The following is a 16,519-nucleotide window of genomic DNA, read 5'->3' on the forward strand; positions in this document are numbered from 1 at the left end:
CTCACAGACATCCACTTGTTTCTGCTTCCCTAGTGCTGGGATCCACTTGCTTCTGCTGAGAGCAAAGCTCCTATTAATCCAACCAGAACTTTTGCAGCAGAGAGAAAGCATAGTCTTTCATCTCACACTCTTTGTGTGTCTTCCCTGTGAATGTGCAGTCCTAAGTCAGTCTTTCTCAGAGGACCTTGACCCTTCTGTGCTCAGGGTACCTGTGGCAGTCCACTGTGGTACACCAGGGAGCATTTGAGATCTGAATCATTCTGATTATTTCCCTGCTTGAGAGTTTAATCCTATGCTGTGTCTGCACTGTGTGGTAAGAGCGACTTGTGCAACTCATATGAAGCTAATATTATCCAAGCACAATTTCGAAAATTACTTTATGTAAAGAAAAAGGAAGAAACTTGAGGAAGAAAAGTGTTCCTCTTTCAACCATATCTGTTCTTGTCTGAGGCCACAGACTGACTGTGGCTCATGGGAACATATTTGAGAGATTGGCATAGTGGATTTTTCAAAAAGAAATTCTAGCTTGTGAGGTTAGCTGCAGTTTACAGAGGGTTGAAAGTCTATGTAGACTTATTTAACCATCAGCCCTGTCAACTTTGAGAAATTGAGAATTGTCAGAAAGGACAATTTCTGGAGCTTTCTTTGAATATTCCTCCATGTCTGAAGAAACTGTTCATGCAGATCTCACATTCCAGGACTCCCATAAGAAAGAAGAAACCCAAATGTCTGACAAATGTGAGGGGAAAGGTAAGATTTCAAGCCATGGATGTGAAGTAAGGCTGTGGCAGTGTCCACAGATCCATGGAGTGTGAATTCTTAATTTTTATTTTTATTTTTTATTTTTTTGGTTTTTTGAGACAGGGTTTCTAATTTTTATTTTTTTTAAAAAAGTTTTAATATGCTGTATGAATTTTTGATGTGGCCTATCATTTTAAACCAAAATATCAAAGTGATTGAAAATATTTTTTTTCTTTAAGGCATAAGGCATTTCTTTAAGCCATTGCACTAAAACATAGTATTTTACATTTTTTTAATATCAAATTCAGATATGTGGGATAGGATTGTATTTCCAAATGATGGTGTTTTATAGTGAATGGTTTTGTGTGTGTGTTGTGTGTTTGTGTGTCTCTGTGTGTGTGTTCCTGTGTTCGTTCATCTGAAGCCATGTAATTAGGATTATACCTTGTTCAGGAGAGTTATGGGCTTACATGTTCTTCTTGCTAGAGTTTTGAAAAGTAAACATCTTGTAGTGTTGGAGAAAAAAAAAAAAAGAAAGGGAGAACATCTTTTTTTATCTGGTTTCTTTACTCATTGTTCACAGAGCTTATTCCAGTCTAGATCTCTGGGGGTTTCCCTGTTTTATCCTAGCATTCAGATCTCTATTCTATGTCTTACATTTAGTTTAAATTTAATCCATGTATGTGTATGCATATACGTGTGAACATGTATGAATGTATGTGTGTGTGCACATATGTGTATGTGTGTGTATGTGTGCATGTGCTTGTATGGAGGCCTGAGTACACCTTGAGGAGACAGTCCTCTCCTTGTACTATGTGAACCACCAGGGATTTAGCTTAGGTTGTAAGGCTTGCACAGCAAGTGCAGTCAGCCCTGAGCTACCTCTGCCTCATGTCTCTGCCTCACTGCTCTGCTGCCCTACTGTTTTTATACTGCTGAGCAGTCCCTTTTAAGATTGCTTTTTTTTTTTTTTTTTTTTTTTTTGCTAGATCTGAGGGAGCTTTCCTCATCTAAGCTACCCAGGAGGATGGGAAGTTCAAGGTCTTCCTGGACTTCTAGTGAGTTCAGAGTCAACTTGCACAGTCAGTTAAGTGAGATCCTGTCTCAGTAAGAAGTAAGAAGAGAGCTGGGGATCCAGCTGAGTGCTAGAGCACTGCTGAGCATGTGTGAGGCTCTACTCTCAATACAGCATTACACAACATGACATACTCTGCACAACACCCACAACACACAGAAACCTGTGGGAAATTCCTTCACACTGCATTCTCCAGGACACACCCTCCTGGTTTTCACTATTCCTGTGGCTGAGCTGGTTTGGTTTTTCTGCTTGTCCTGACTTGTGTTCATTGATGGAGTACTGGAGGGCTCTTCCCAGGTCTCCTGCTCCAGTGCCACTCAATGTGCATTTCTGAGTTATCTCATGCTTTCAGTTTCAAATTCCTATCCATCTCTCTCTCCCTCCCCCCCTCTCTCTATCATCTATCTATCTATCTATCTATCTATCTATCTATCATCTATGTATCTATGTATCTATGTATCTATGTATCTATCTACTTATCTATCTACCAATCATCTATCATCTATCTGTTATCTCTATCTGTATCATATATCTCTATCATCTATTATCTATCTATATCTATTATCTATATATTGATCAATTCTCTATCAATCAATCAATCAATCAATCATTTTGCACTTTGTTCCTATCACTTTAAAATGCATCTAGATGACAGCATAAACACACAGATCTTCTACTCTGTTTTATTAGCAGCTACAATAGTGTCTAGTACCTAACTGACACAGATCTGATAACTTTTAAATAATTGAATATATAAATAAATGAGAAAATAATTATAACAAAAGATAAACTATGAGTTTGTATTTCAAACCTAGATAAGGACTATAACAAATATAGTACTTTCACTAACAATTTTCCAAAATGTTAAGAAATCAAGTTTTATTTTTTTATACAATGCTTTGTAAGATTTCACAACATTGTTATCCTATCATCTGTTGAAATAAAAAATATTTCAAGAGCAGAGTAAAAATATTAGGTTATTCTTGAATTACTTTTTTGAAACAGTGTTTTCCTATATACATACATGGAGATAATTTAAATCATGTAATGCCTTAACATGTTGGGTTTTTTTTAACTATTTAGGGAGGTAGTCTAGTTTGTGATTCATTGTCCATAAAATAATGAAAACATTCTATAAAAAAAGTTTTGTTAAAAAATTATAGAAAATATTGAAAAATGGTTTCCTTCTCTCTATTTTATAAGGTTATCTTTACTTCTTTGTGTCTTTTGTCAAACTAAGGGTTAATGTCTTTGCCTATGAGACTTATTTATCATTAAAAACAACTAAATTTTATTAACTTAGTTCTTATTTTTTAAAAGTTATTGCCTTGATCTTATTGGTAAGATATTTGAGACATTTCATGAACAGAAACTTCTGTGGGATAAGACATAGCATAGTCAAAAATCTGAAACTAATCCTGGTGTCTTAGTTATGGTTTCCTATGTGATTTCTCTTGAAAAAATCTGTGAATTTCTAGCAATATATATAGATGAAAGAAATGAGGGGAAGATGAATGAATGGATAGATAATGGATGGATGTCTGGATGAATGGATGGATGATGGATGGATGATGATGGATAGAAGGATGAATGAATGGATGGGTGGATGGATGGATGATGGATGGATGAATGGATGGATGGATGGATGGATGGATGGATAGATGAATAGATGGATGGATAGATGGATGGATGAGTTAAGGTGTGAGTTGCTTCTAGAATGCTGTGCTTTTTCCTTTCACAGTATCTTCTGCTGCTTCCCATTCACAGCGTAAAACAGTCATCATTCTGATTCTTCTGTGCCTTCTGAGGTTCATTGGAGTGGTGATCATAGGAGGCATCTGTATGTATCAACACATTCTTTTAAAAGATATTTTACATTTCATTAAAACATAGTTGCCTCATCTTCACCCCCTTCCCAATAATCCCTCTCATCTCCTGCCTTCTCCCTCTCAAATTATTTTATTGTTCCACAGGCATGTGAATAAACATATAAATGCAACCTGGTGAGTCTGTTATGTGTTGCATATGTTTACATATTATATATGTATGCATTTATATAATTATTTTCTGGCTCATTGGGATATGTAGAATGACAGGATTTATTGAACCAATGTTTATTCTTTGAATTCAGTCCTTGTAATAATCTGCCCCAAGTGTGGCCTTATAATGTAGTCAATAGACATATGCTTCATATGCTTGGTCTCTCCAATCACTCCTCCAAAGAAGCCTTTTCATACTACTTTAACATGTTAATACTGAAAAAAAACTTCATCAAATTTCTAAAGGTGATACAATAACTTAGAATTTATAAGTATTTTTAAAATCATCTACCATTTTCTTCTCTTCTTTTGTCTTTGAAAAAAAAACCTGGAGTTTATACATCTTCGGAGACAGAAATGAAAAAATCAAGTCAATTACAAAGCCTCAAGGAAGAACTTCAAAGAAATATTTCTCTAGAGTTGATGTACAATTGCAATGACTCCAAGAAAATCCAGTACCTTTCTACCATGCTGCAAAACATAGCCACCCAGCTGTGTCAAGAGCTATACAACAAAGATCCAGGTAATCCTGCATTACTCTCAAATCTGTTTCCTTGGCAGAAAAAAAAAAAAAAAAAAAAAAAAAGTAAGCCTTAGATTCCTTTAAGAATTACTTTCTCACAGAGCCTATATTAAATGTGAAATTAAATGAGTTTTGTAAATGAGTTATTGATACTTCCCTAGTTAGAGAAAAACAAGAAAAGTAGTAAAAAAATACAAGCTGACAACTTACAGGGTTCTGACAGTTCCATAATGAAGCGCCAGTCAGTATACACAGTTTCTCTAATCTGCAGTGTATTACCATTGTCCTGGGCACAGATCTCAAGAGATGATGATGAGGAAAGGAAGCCTCTATAAATGACCTCACTCCTAAATTTCAGCTAGTACTGAAGGAGTGAGAAGCCCTGGCAAAGAAATGAGGTCTGGGCAGTATATGGAATAGGAGAGTGGGTGTTGCCTACAAGCACCTTCGTAGGTTTTGTGTTAGACTATGTTTCCCATGCTTCTGAGATGACTCTTCAATATGCCAGGAGTTGAAGGCCAGAGAGACACCTGGAGGGCAAGGCAGTCTGATGTGGCTGAGGGAGCCTGTGTTTACTAGATGGCATATTTGCTGTGATTAATTTTTAGAATCATAAGTGAGTTCCCTAGTGATGGGCAATATGTCTGAATCTGGTCAGGTACTTGAATGTTTTTGGTTTGTCCATGTTTTGTGTCAGGTTTCTAGGGGGATAAATAGGGATGTAGAGGATTTGTTTTTTTCTTGACCTAAAGAGAGGGAACACAGTAAATCTGGTCAATGTCTCCCAGACAATAAAGGGATAATTGTCAAGAGTGTTGAAAACAACCTGTAAACCTCTGTCCTTCTAGAGCACAAATGTAAACCATGTCCAAAGGGTTCACAATGGTACAAGAACAGCTGTTATTCTGAAGCCAATGGGTATAAAACATGGCAAGAGAGTGTTAAGTTCTGCTCTTCTCGGAATGCCAGCCTTTTGAAGGTTAAGAACAAGGATGAACTGGTAAGGTTCCATGACTCTGTTTCCTCCAAAAAGGAATCAGCTTCACATCATGAAATACAAGTTACAGAGGTATGCAATGGGAAGACATGCAGTGTCTTGACTCAGGATTGTTTTCCTCACAAACCCAGAGGACTGGGGTTTGTACTTTGTCTTAGGAAAATCACAATCAAGCTAAAACACACCAGGTTTTGGATTAAGTGGAATTTTAGAAACTGCAAGATAGATGGGTAGATCAGGGAGTCCCAGAATCCTCAGGTCTGTGTATTTCCAAGTTGGAAGTGTAGAAGCAGGTTTCTGTGTATGCCTTCTGAGTAGTTCTCCAAAGTCAGAAAGTATCATAGCCAAGGCTCACCACTCCCATAAAAACCACATGGGGGCGTATTCTCTATTGTCATTATATTATATCTTTTGTTCACTAGGCAAAACAAAACCATGTAATCCAGATAGAATGATATATATGTAAATAAGTACACTGGGTTGATAGAGAGGAAACAAATGCTAAATATACATATTTAACAGAGTTATTAGGACCAATCAAAAGTGAATTCTCCTATTTATTTGTTTATGTTTAAGTAAGTGGTTCTCAACCTTCCTAATGCTGTGACCCTTTAATACAGTTCCTCACTATTAATACAGGTTAATACAACTTTAATACAGTTGTGGTGAGCCTCAACTATAATATTTTTGTTGCTAATTCATAACTGTAAATTTGCTACTGTTATGAATTATAACTGTAAATATCTAAGCTTTCTGATTGTCTTAGTCAAGGCCTGGGAAAAGGTCACTCAACTCCCAGTGGGGTAGCAACTCATAGGTTGAGAACCACTGGTCAAAATAATATCTTTGCATTTTATTTATTAGTCAATAGTTCTGATCTTTTACATAGCAATCTTTAATTATTTTCTAGGTTTTTTTTTTTTTTTTTTTTTGAGACAAGTCTTACTCAGTATCCCTGGCTAACCTCTCACAGCAATCCTGCCTCAGCCTTCCAAGGACTAGAATTACCAGTGTGATCTGCTGATCCTAAATTATACTCATTTATTGTGGCACAAAAAATATATCACCATAAGAGCTCAGCTTTTCTACAATAAGAAACTTTTCATCTTTTATAGGAGAAAAGAATTCTCTATAATATCAAGTACTCTGTCTCATTGACCTTTCTCAAGTGATCATGTATAAGTATTTACTTTAAAAAAAAAACCCAACTGACTTAAAACACACACAGACACAGACACACACACACACACACACACAGACACACACACAGACACACACAGACACACACACACACACACACACACACAAAGGCTACTTTGATCAAAAATTCTGCATGGTCTCTTGGCTCTGTAGTTACTGTTTTTCTCTGGCTAAGGTGCTGCTTTCCTCTTTTACTGTTAAGTCTGGTTTGTAATCATTATCCACTTCCTTTGGCCCAGAGTGAATATTCCCTAACCAAATATTTAGACCAGAAAACTGTTATGATATTCATTGACCCTATATTAATGTTACTCAACGAATCAGTAGGTTCTTTCATCATTACTGGTGAAGGCTGAAGAGATCACAGAGACATCAACCCACTATTGCAAACTTCTTGGACACATTAAAGAATTCACACACAGAATGAAAAATGTTGAAAGGTTCTATTAGAAAGCACAAGTAGAGCTGGAGAGATGACTAAGCAGTTAGGAACACTGGCTGCTCTTCTAGAGGTCTCCAGTTCAATTCTCAGCAACCACATGGTGGCTCAGGACCATCTGCAATGGGATCTGATTCCTCTTCTGGTGTGTGTGAAGACAGAGCACTCATATACATTAAAATAAATAATTGTCTTGTGAGATTTACTTAAAGAAGATTCTGGAATGAATCAGGGTTTAACCAAGATCTACCCTCTTTGTTTTTTCTTACACTGGAGGATTAGGAGTGTTATAGTATCAGATGGAAGGGAGAGCTGTAGTTTTTGCAAGGCTGATCAGAACATAACAATGAAATAAAGGACTGTTGGAAACAGCCAGGGTCAGCCATGGTTCTGACCAGCTCCTGTGGTGGTTTTGATTGTTTGCACAGTTTCAGGATATCCTGCTGTAACACAGCTAGCTCTGTGATTGCATCAGCCTCTGGACACTGTAGCTTCTGTCTTGTTCTTCCCTGCCTCTACAGAGCAGGCCCTGCTTTCTTTCTGCTAGACAGGGAAATATGCTGCAAAACACTGACATCTTCTCTTTATTATTAATTTGTTCTCTCATATATTACATCCCCACCCCAAATTTCCCTCCTCTCCATCCAGCCCATCCCTCTAACCCTCCTCTGTTACCCTTCAGAAAAGGGCATGAATCCAAGGGATCTAAACCAGATGTGCCATGTGAAGTTGCCATAAAACTAGGCCCCTCTCCTTATATTAAGGCTGGATGAGGCAACCTGGTAGGAGGAAAAGAGTCCCTAGAGCAGGCCAAAGAGTCAGAGACAGCCTCACTTCCTGTTAGGAATCCTACAACACCAAACTGCACAATGATAGCATATGCAGAGGGCCCAGGTTAAACCCATGCAGGCTCCTTGATTGTTGGTCCAGTCTCAGTGAGCCTCTGTGAGTCCAGGTTTGTTGATTCTGTGGGTTTCCTTGTGGTGTCCTTGACCCCTCTGGCTCCTACAGTCCTTTCTCCCTTCTTTCTCAGGATTCACTGAGTTACACCTAATATTTGACTGTGGCTCTCTGCATCTGTTTTCATCACTTGCTTAAATGGAGCCCTTCTAATGAAGATCATGCCAGAAACCAGGCTCCTGTCTATGTCCTAATTCCATCCATTTGCCTGCAAATTTCATGTTATTTTTTAAACATCTGAGTAGTTCTTCATTGAGTAAATGTACCACATTTTCTTTATCCATTGTGTAGTTGAGTAACATGTAAGTTGTTTCTAGTTTCTGGCTCTTATGAATAAAGCTGTTATGAAGATAGTTGAGCAAGTATCCGTGTAGTATGGTGGACCATCCTATGGGTATTTATTTACCCAAGAGTGGTAGAGCTAGGTCTTCATAAATCTACTCCCACTTTTCTGAGAAACTATCAAATTGATTTTCAAAGTAGCTGTGCAAGCTTACACTCCCACCAGCAATGGAGGAGTCTGATTCTGCTCCACATCCCTATCAGTATGAGCTATCACTAGTGTATTTGACCTTAGCCACTCTGACAGGTGTAAGATGGAATCTCAGAGTCAGTTTGATTTGCATTTCCCTGATGACTGAGGCTGTTAAACATTTCTTCAAGTGCTTTTGGCCATTTTGGATTTACCTGCTGAGAATTCTCTGTTTAGATCTATACCCCATTTTTTTTTACTAGATTATTTGGTTAGTTGACATCTAGTTTCTTGAGTTCTTTATATGTTTCAGAAATTAGTCCTATGTCAGAAGCAGAGTTCCTGAAAATCATTTCCCATTCAGCAGGCTGCCATTTTGTCCTATTGATGGTGTTCTTTGCCTTCAAAAGAAGTTTTCAACTTCATGAGGCCTCTTTTATTAGTTGTTGATCTTAGTGTCTGAGCCATAGATATTCTGTTCACAAAAATTTCTCCTGGAACACTGACATCTTAAGCAATACTATCAGATTGTTTATCTGTATTTCTATCTATTCATCTATTTATGTATCTATATTTCTAATTTTTTCAATCAATCATGATTTACCATCTATTATCTAGTTATCCTTTTTTATTTGATACATATATCAAATAATATATATATTATTTGATATATGTATCAAATAATATATATATATATATATGTATGTATGTATATTGCATCCTTACTGCAGTTTACCCTTCCTCTTGTCTTCCCAATCTTTCCAACTACATCTCCCCTTTTCCCCAAAACCACCTCATCTCCACCTCCTTTCAGAAAAAGAGCAGGACTCCCAGAATCATTAAGCAAATACAGATTAAGAAGTTACAATCTATAAGACCAGGCACATATTCTCACATCAAGGCTAGACAGGGTAACCTTTTAAAATACATTGAAAAATGGTAATGCCACTCCAAAGCTGTCATGTAGGGTACAGATGTAAGAAAAAGCTTATTAAAAAGGCTGTTTCTATTTTTATAGGAATTTTTAAAGTCTAAGAAGTTACGTGGTTACTGGCTAGCATTGTCACCTAGAGAAGATTACAGAGACTCTGAGACTCTGAGTGAGAAGATGTTCCTCTCTGAATGGTAAGTCTTTGGTTGTTTTGGATTTTTATAGTTAGATTTGAATGGAGACAATTTCTGCAGGAACTTGGTAGATTGCTATTAAAAGCAGCTTCAGCTGACACCACTTCCTTAAAGGTAACTGCCCCATCAGACTTTTGTGACATCTACATTCAATTATGTAGAGAGTTGCCACACATATCTTGTCATTATTGTGGCAAATTTCCAACAACCTACAGTAACCAAATTATGAAAACATTTTTTTCTTCTAAAAAAATTACTGCTAATAGTTAAGAAGTTTGCAGAAGCCAAAAACATTCACTAGACACCTTTAAGTACTTAATATTGTGGTATATTCTGAAATTCAAAAGTGAATGAAAGATTGACAGCTTCAAATTAGTCAGGGCTTTATGCATAAGTCTGTATTGAGAGTGCATGCATGTGTGTTTGTGTGTGTGTGTGTGTGTGTGTGTGTGTGTGTGTGTAGTGACTGTATGAACGGTGCACTTATGTTTGTGCTGCATTTGTGGTATGTGGGTGTGTGTATGTATATTTATTTCTGATTCTAGTGGAAGTCAGAGGGCAAATTCTGGTGGTTTGTGTGTGTGTGTGTGTGTGTGTGTGTGTGTTTTCTCTACTTTCTGATTCTTTGAGGAAGAATCCCTCACTGGACTGGAACTCTCCAACAGTCTAGGTTTCAGGGAGTCCCAGTGATCTGCTTGCCTGTGTCTCCCTAACACTAGGATTATGAGTGTGCTTTACCAGGCTCAGATTTTATTCATGGGTTCTGGTTCAGTAGGAGCAGCCCCTGAAGGGGAGCAATCTTCAGGCCACAAATATCCAGGGGGAGAATGCTATGGTGAACACTTTCTGCACATCCCATCAACATCAGCACATAGACCAGAGGAAGGATTTGTCTGAGGGTCTGAGGTCATGGTCCTCAACTTGTCCAGCTCATGCCAACACCACACCCACTCAAGCCTTCCCACACTCCAGGCTTCTTCTGCTTCCCGAATTAACTGATAAACTATTTGATGACTATTACTAATCAATTTGAGGGTCAATGTTATGTTTATCAAAACCACAATGTGTTCAACTTATAAATATCATTTATCATCACTTACCCATGTTGTAGGCTACTTGGGTAGAAGGACTGCCTGAGATATGGACAGCAGGAACTATCTTATGAGAGATGGTACAGTCTTCAGGTTTTCTAAGTTGCTTTTATTCTATCTTTGGTTGTTAGGTAAGACACCTGAAGATGATAGTGCAAAGTTAAGGTAGAGACTTATGATCTGGCATTATTCTAAGTCATATCAGCCATGGGACGAGAGGCTAAGTCTGGAATCAAATGATAGAAAGTATTCCAGATGAGGGAAATTGAGAAAATAGTATTTCACATCACATATAAGTACCCCAGTCATCAACTGAAATTTAACTTAGACAATATACCACCCAGTTTATAATGTTCTTTTGAAAATTCTCTTCTGTGGGTATAATCAAACTACAACTTGCCAAGTGTGTTTACTTTTCTCTTCCAGGTTTGAAGGAAGCACAGATGACTTAAATGGGATGTACTGTGGATTTATAGACAGAGTAAGGTTTTATTATACATACTGCACTGATCAGAATAAAATCATTTGTGAAAAGACTGCCAGCAAGGTCCAGGTGGAAAGTGTGCTGAATGGCCTTCCAGATGGTAGCCTGTAGCTACTCTGTACTTGCTTGTCTGAAGCTACTATCCTGCTGTGGTGGTTTGGATGAGAAAGGCCCCCAGGGGCTCATGCATTTGAAAACTTGGTCATCCCTTGGTGGAACTCTTTCAGAAGCATAGGAAGGTGTGACCTTGTTGGAGGAGGTGTGTCACTGAGGGTGGGATTTGAGTTTTTTAAATGGCCCATGCCATTCCCAGTTAGTTCAGTCTCTGTCTTGGGCTTGTGGATTGAGCTATGAACTCACAGCAACTGCTCAAGGCCATGTCTGCTTGCCTGCTGCCATCCTCCTCACCAGGATGGTCATGGACTCTAACTCTCCTGAACCAGGTGCCAAATTAAATGCTTTTATAAGTTACCTCTGTCATGGTGTTTTGTCACAGCAATTTGAAGGTTGCTAAGACATCTACTGTGGGGAAAAAAATCTCGCAGGGGGAGAGGGGAGGGAGTCCATGGGGGAGAGGGGAGGGAGTCTGTAGGTGGTGGAGTCCCACGTTGGTACTGTAGAGTGAAAAATTATAAAGGCCATTTTATGAAATATGTGTAGATTTTTCACCTTAGACCTGAGCAGGAAAAGTGCAGATCCCAGAATGCAGAAGTGAAAATAAGATTTCAGGCCTTCACATTCCTGTGAAGGACATTGCCTCTGAATCAGAAGACACTCGCTGGATTACATTCCTCCTGCCTCAGGCAACGGGCCCACCTGTGTGTGTGTGTGGGGGGGGCGTGGGGGCCGAAGCAGGAAGACAAATTCCTGACCATAAAAAATACAAGCCATCTAGGTGGGGCTGTGACTGGAGGAAGTGAGAAATATTTTGTAATGACTGTATAGGGGACAGTGACTTGGTAAGACTACATTTTTGAGAAAAATGATTGTACTGAGTAATTTCCATGGCTATTAACCTAGCAGGGTAGGTTTCTCTGGAATGTTTCGCTATTTTTATCCTTGGCAACCCCTCACCTCCGCCCCACTCCCCTGGTTTGTGGTTTTTCTCTTTAAAACGCTCCACGGACTGGATGTTGGGGTCGGACCCTACTCCTGCGTGAGTACGTGGTCAAACAGCTGGCTGCCAGCTCTTTTCCCTAATAAACCTCTGCTGATTGCATCCAGGTATGGTTTCTTGTGATCTTTGGGTGGTCGTGATTTCCTGAGAGTTGAGGAAGGGTCTCCCGAGTATGGGGGTCTTCAGTACAGCAGCAGGGAGCTGGCTGCTGAAGTTCAAGGTTCCAGCATTCCAAAGGCTGGGAACCTGGCGGCCACAGATCAGGCAACACGTGGAGTCCGGTTTTCCAAAGCTTTTATTGTTCATGTCATGATGAATGGCTGTAGATGGTATGTGCTTCCCCCCAAAAGCCAGGCTCCCCTGACTTTTTATAGAGATTGGAAAAAAGGGAGGGGATAACTTAATTAGCTACACCACTGGCCTTTAGATAACTCATTAATATTTTAATCTCTGGAGGTGGAGACTTGTTAATCACACCCTCTACCTGTGTGTTACATGACTGAAGGTAGCAGGTTAAAGGGAGTTACCTCATCCAAGGCCCAACAATCTACCTTTCAGAAGAACTGTAGGCAGTGTGCAACTCCTCTCACACAAACACAGTAACACAGTGACTGCAGTCCTGCCTCTCTATAATGTTTATGTCTACATTTCTTTGTCTCCTTTGCTGACTGCAAAGATACTAAGTCATAGTTTATCACCATGTAGTTTTCAGCACACAGTGTGCTGAACACAAGACCGTGTAGCCTATTTCTTCTCTTTTTCCAATGATAAACCAGGCAAATTTCAACCTCAAAAAAAATAAAGTCTGAAAAATATAATATAGAGAGCACAGTGTGATATGAATAACTTGTATTAAAGATTTATAAACATTTTGAAAAAAAGATGTGAGAGAAAATAAATTTTTTTATTGACAAAGCAAAGCATTTGGTGAATACCTAACACCCTGTCATAGTAAAGTTTAGGAAACAAGGAGTAGCTCTACCAAACATAACCAATCTTTGACATAAAATAAACAGCAAACGAATGAGCAAAACTCTGAAGTTGGAACTGACATCATGGTTCCAGTAAGAGAAACTAGTTCCTAGTTTTAGAATAAGATAAGAATGAACTTCATTAATCACTTCATTCAACAACTTCTAGTGTCAGAGATTTAGCAATAAAATCAGGCAAGAAAAAGGCATATCAAATTTGAATGTTGGGAAGGGTTAAAATAAATCTTTTTATTTGGAGCTAATTAATATTATACTTAACCTAATATATTAATATACTTGAGAATGTTAATGGCTATTCATGGTTGTCAACTTGACTATATTTGGAATGAACTACAATCCAGAATTGGAAGGCTCACTGGTGATCTAGATCTTGAGGCTGGGAGATACAAGTTTCTGACCTGGATCTTAACATGGAGATCTTGAGGCATAGTGGCTATGGATCCAAGGAGACTAAGGAATGGAGATCTCTGAGTTCAAGGTCAGCCTGGAACAAAACAAGTCCCAGATCCAGGTGTGGTGGTGCTACACACCTTTAATCTGGTCCACACCTTTTGCTGGGGTCCTACACAAGGACATTGGAAGAAGGAAGATTCACTCTTGTTTGCCTGCCTGCATTTACTTGCCAGAACATTTGTTGGAATCTACTAGCTTTGTGGGACTGAGCAACTACTAAATCCTTGGACTTCCCATTCACAGCTGACCATTGTTGGGGAGTTAGACTACAGACTCTAAGTCATCATAACAAATTCCTTTAGTATATACAGACAATCCATAAATTCTGTGACTCTAGAACACCCTGACTAATACAAGAACCAATACAGTTTTTTAATTGCTATAGTAAGCCTTATATCATAACAAAATCACTGGATAAAATTTCAGCAGAACTCAAATGTATTTCTATGTATTCACACTGAGCAATTGGAAATAAAATTTAAGAGGCAATCTCTTTTTAACAGCTTCTCCAAAAATAAAATGTTAAAAAACACAAACCCTAAACTAAAAACAGTAGTAAATATCTACACACATTTATGTGGCAGGGTATGGGTCCCACATTTACTCCACCACAGGGCTCAGCCACTAGGAGAGGCAGGGCACAGGAAGTTGACCATACTTACTCTGTGCTGTCCTAGGTGAGTATTGAGATAGATATAGGGCAGCTTTGGGACATCACTCTGGAGTTGGGGAAGTGGAGTCTGAGGGGTGGTATGGCTGGAGCTGGGTTGGGGGTCCCCAGGCCTGCAAGGAGCGCAGGGCTGTTTGGTTCTCAAGCTCTCAGACATTCAGGCACCACTGGAAGCCACAGAAGAGCTGAGAATAGAGTGAGGGCTGAAGGATGGATCTGGCCTTAGGCCAGGGGTTGGAGGGGTGGGGGTAAAGGAGGTGAGGAAAAGAGGGGTGCTCCAGCTGGTCCTGCAGAAGGAGTTCTTGTCTTGTCTGTGGTGGGCTTGAGCTTGGGCTTGGTGGTAGCTGTGGCTGGGAGTGCAGCAAGGCCTAGGAGAGATTCGAAGGTGGCTCTAAGGGCAAAGGTCTTCTCCATGGCTGCCCATGGCAGATTTCCATGGATTAAAGGCATTTATTGTCCTGGCAGAAAGTGGAAGAGTAAAATCATACCCCACTATTCAGGGTGGCCTGAGGTTAAATACCTTTTGCAGGGAGGAATATCTAGGAAGAAAAGCTTATTGGCTAAGCTCTCCAGGCCTTTATGTACCTCATTAGAATGGAGATCTCTCTTGAGCCTACTTGACCACAGGTCAAATTCTTTACATATGAGGGACTTGGGGTGTTGCCCATCCATGACTGATAACCACAAATCTACGGGGGGTAGGGAGGCTGCAGCTAGTGACAGAAGCCTGGTGCCTGGGAACAGGTGAAATGCCTACTGTCCCTTCTGAGTTTCAGGGGTTTCAAGCCTTAGCTCAATTGGGAACCAAGCTACCTTTCAGGGTTCCACAGTATGTACAATTTAATCCATTTTCTTTCCTAGGAATCTCAACATTTAATGACTGTAAGCAAATTTCTGGTTACAGAGTCTCCTATTGAGACAACCAGATAGTTCACTGAGAATATATACCTAGTCAATTTCTCATTTCTTTCTTTTCTGGGAGATATTCCTGCAAGCCATGTACATGAAAGGACATTTTGCAGGGAATCAAACTTGAACAATAACCAACAAGATTGGGCCAAGAAAGCAGATGCTAAGAGATTTGGGGCCTGAAATACCTGTTGCCCATTGGCTAATGAAAACGCCATCACTGTGTTAGAGGCGGGGGAAATATTGTCAATCCAGATAGTAAGTGCATAATTATATTTAAAGGACAGACAGCCCTTTGCTAGATTGGTGAACCAGTGGAGACAAGAAAGTATCAGAGAGGTGCATTGGCATTCGAGAAATATGTGTAGAAGACACACGATAAGGAGAGGGAACTTAGAGAACCATTAGCAACATTTTCACTTGTCCTTTAGAACAACAAGTGGAAGGACCACAAGTGTATAGTCAGAAATGAGATTAAATTCCCCAAGGTGAGGGCTGCCATGATGCTGAATGAAAAAGCTCATTATCTTATTGTAAGAAGCAGGCCCTTAACAGGACTGACTCCATATTTGTAATAATAATAATAATAATAATAATAATAATAATAATAATAAAGCAAGTTTGAAGTGAAGTTTTTTTTGAAGTGCTGTGATAACCACAATTTATTTAGATAACCAAAAGTTGTTTTGAATCCTTATGAATTAAAATATTTGTACATTAAAACAAGTTATTTGGATAAGTGTGTTAACCAGCTGTAATGAGTTCAGAACCCAGAGATAACCAGACACGACTGGTTATCTGATGCGTGTCAGCAATAACACCAATTCAAGCATAAAAAAGGAGCTCTGGCCAGGGGACATCATCACACTGGTAGTCATGACTGCCTAAGTGATCCTCCCCTGACCAAGAGTCCGCCAGCATTGACTGTGCCTCCTGCTTTGTGGTCAAGCACTCTGCAGCATCAACCATCACAGCAGCAGCAGAGAAACTGATGCCTCCAACTTTGTGGTCAAGCCCTAACTTCATGGTCAAGCCCCCTAAGAGGTCAAATTAGCAATTCAATTCCCTGACTCTGAACATGTAACCCAAATCCATCATAAGGATTCAGGTCTTATAACCCATGAATAAATGATGTACCTATTGCTCTGCTTATTTCTTTGGTAATTAGCAATTTATTATTTGTGTTCATGGTGCTGATATTGATAGAGGCAATGCATAGGAAATGTGGC

General features: G+C 39.2%; 1 protein-coding gene across 3 annotated transcripts; it reads left to right on the top strand.

Annotated features, from left to right (window-relative positions):
* Positions 1–370: 370 nt before the first annotated feature.
* Positions 371–11,620, top strand: LOC117715336 (C-type lectin domain family 12 member A-like). Of its 3 annotated transcripts, none has more exons than XM_076940649.1 (6): positions 371–750; positions 3,587–3,659; positions 4,193–4,381; positions 5,230–5,381; positions 9,468–9,574; positions 11,092–11,620. In XM_076940649.1, the coding sequence occupies exons 1-6, from the start codon at positions 679–681 to the stop codon at positions 11,258–11,260; spliced, it is 762 nt and encodes a 253-aa protein (XP_076796764.1). In that variant the 5' UTR covers positions 371–678; the 3' UTR covers positions 11,261–11,620. The 3 variants fall into 3 exon arrangements, with proteins under 3 accessions (XP_076796764.1, XP_076796765.1, XP_034367999.1); XM_034512108.2 differs by having other exon boundaries at positions 376–750; positions 3,561–3,659; XM_076940650.1 differs by lacking the exon at positions 3,587–3,659 and having other exon boundaries at positions 372–750.
* The last annotated feature ends 4,899 nt before the right edge of the window (positions 11,621–16,519 follow it).

The sequence above is a fragment of the Arvicanthis niloticus genome, chromosome 9, assembly GCF_011762505.2.
Source record: "Arvicanthis niloticus isolate mArvNil1 chromosome 9, mArvNil1.pat.X, whole genome shotgun sequence".
NCBI lineage: Eukaryota > Metazoa > Chordata > Mammalia > Rodentia > Muridae > Arvicanthis > Arvicanthis niloticus.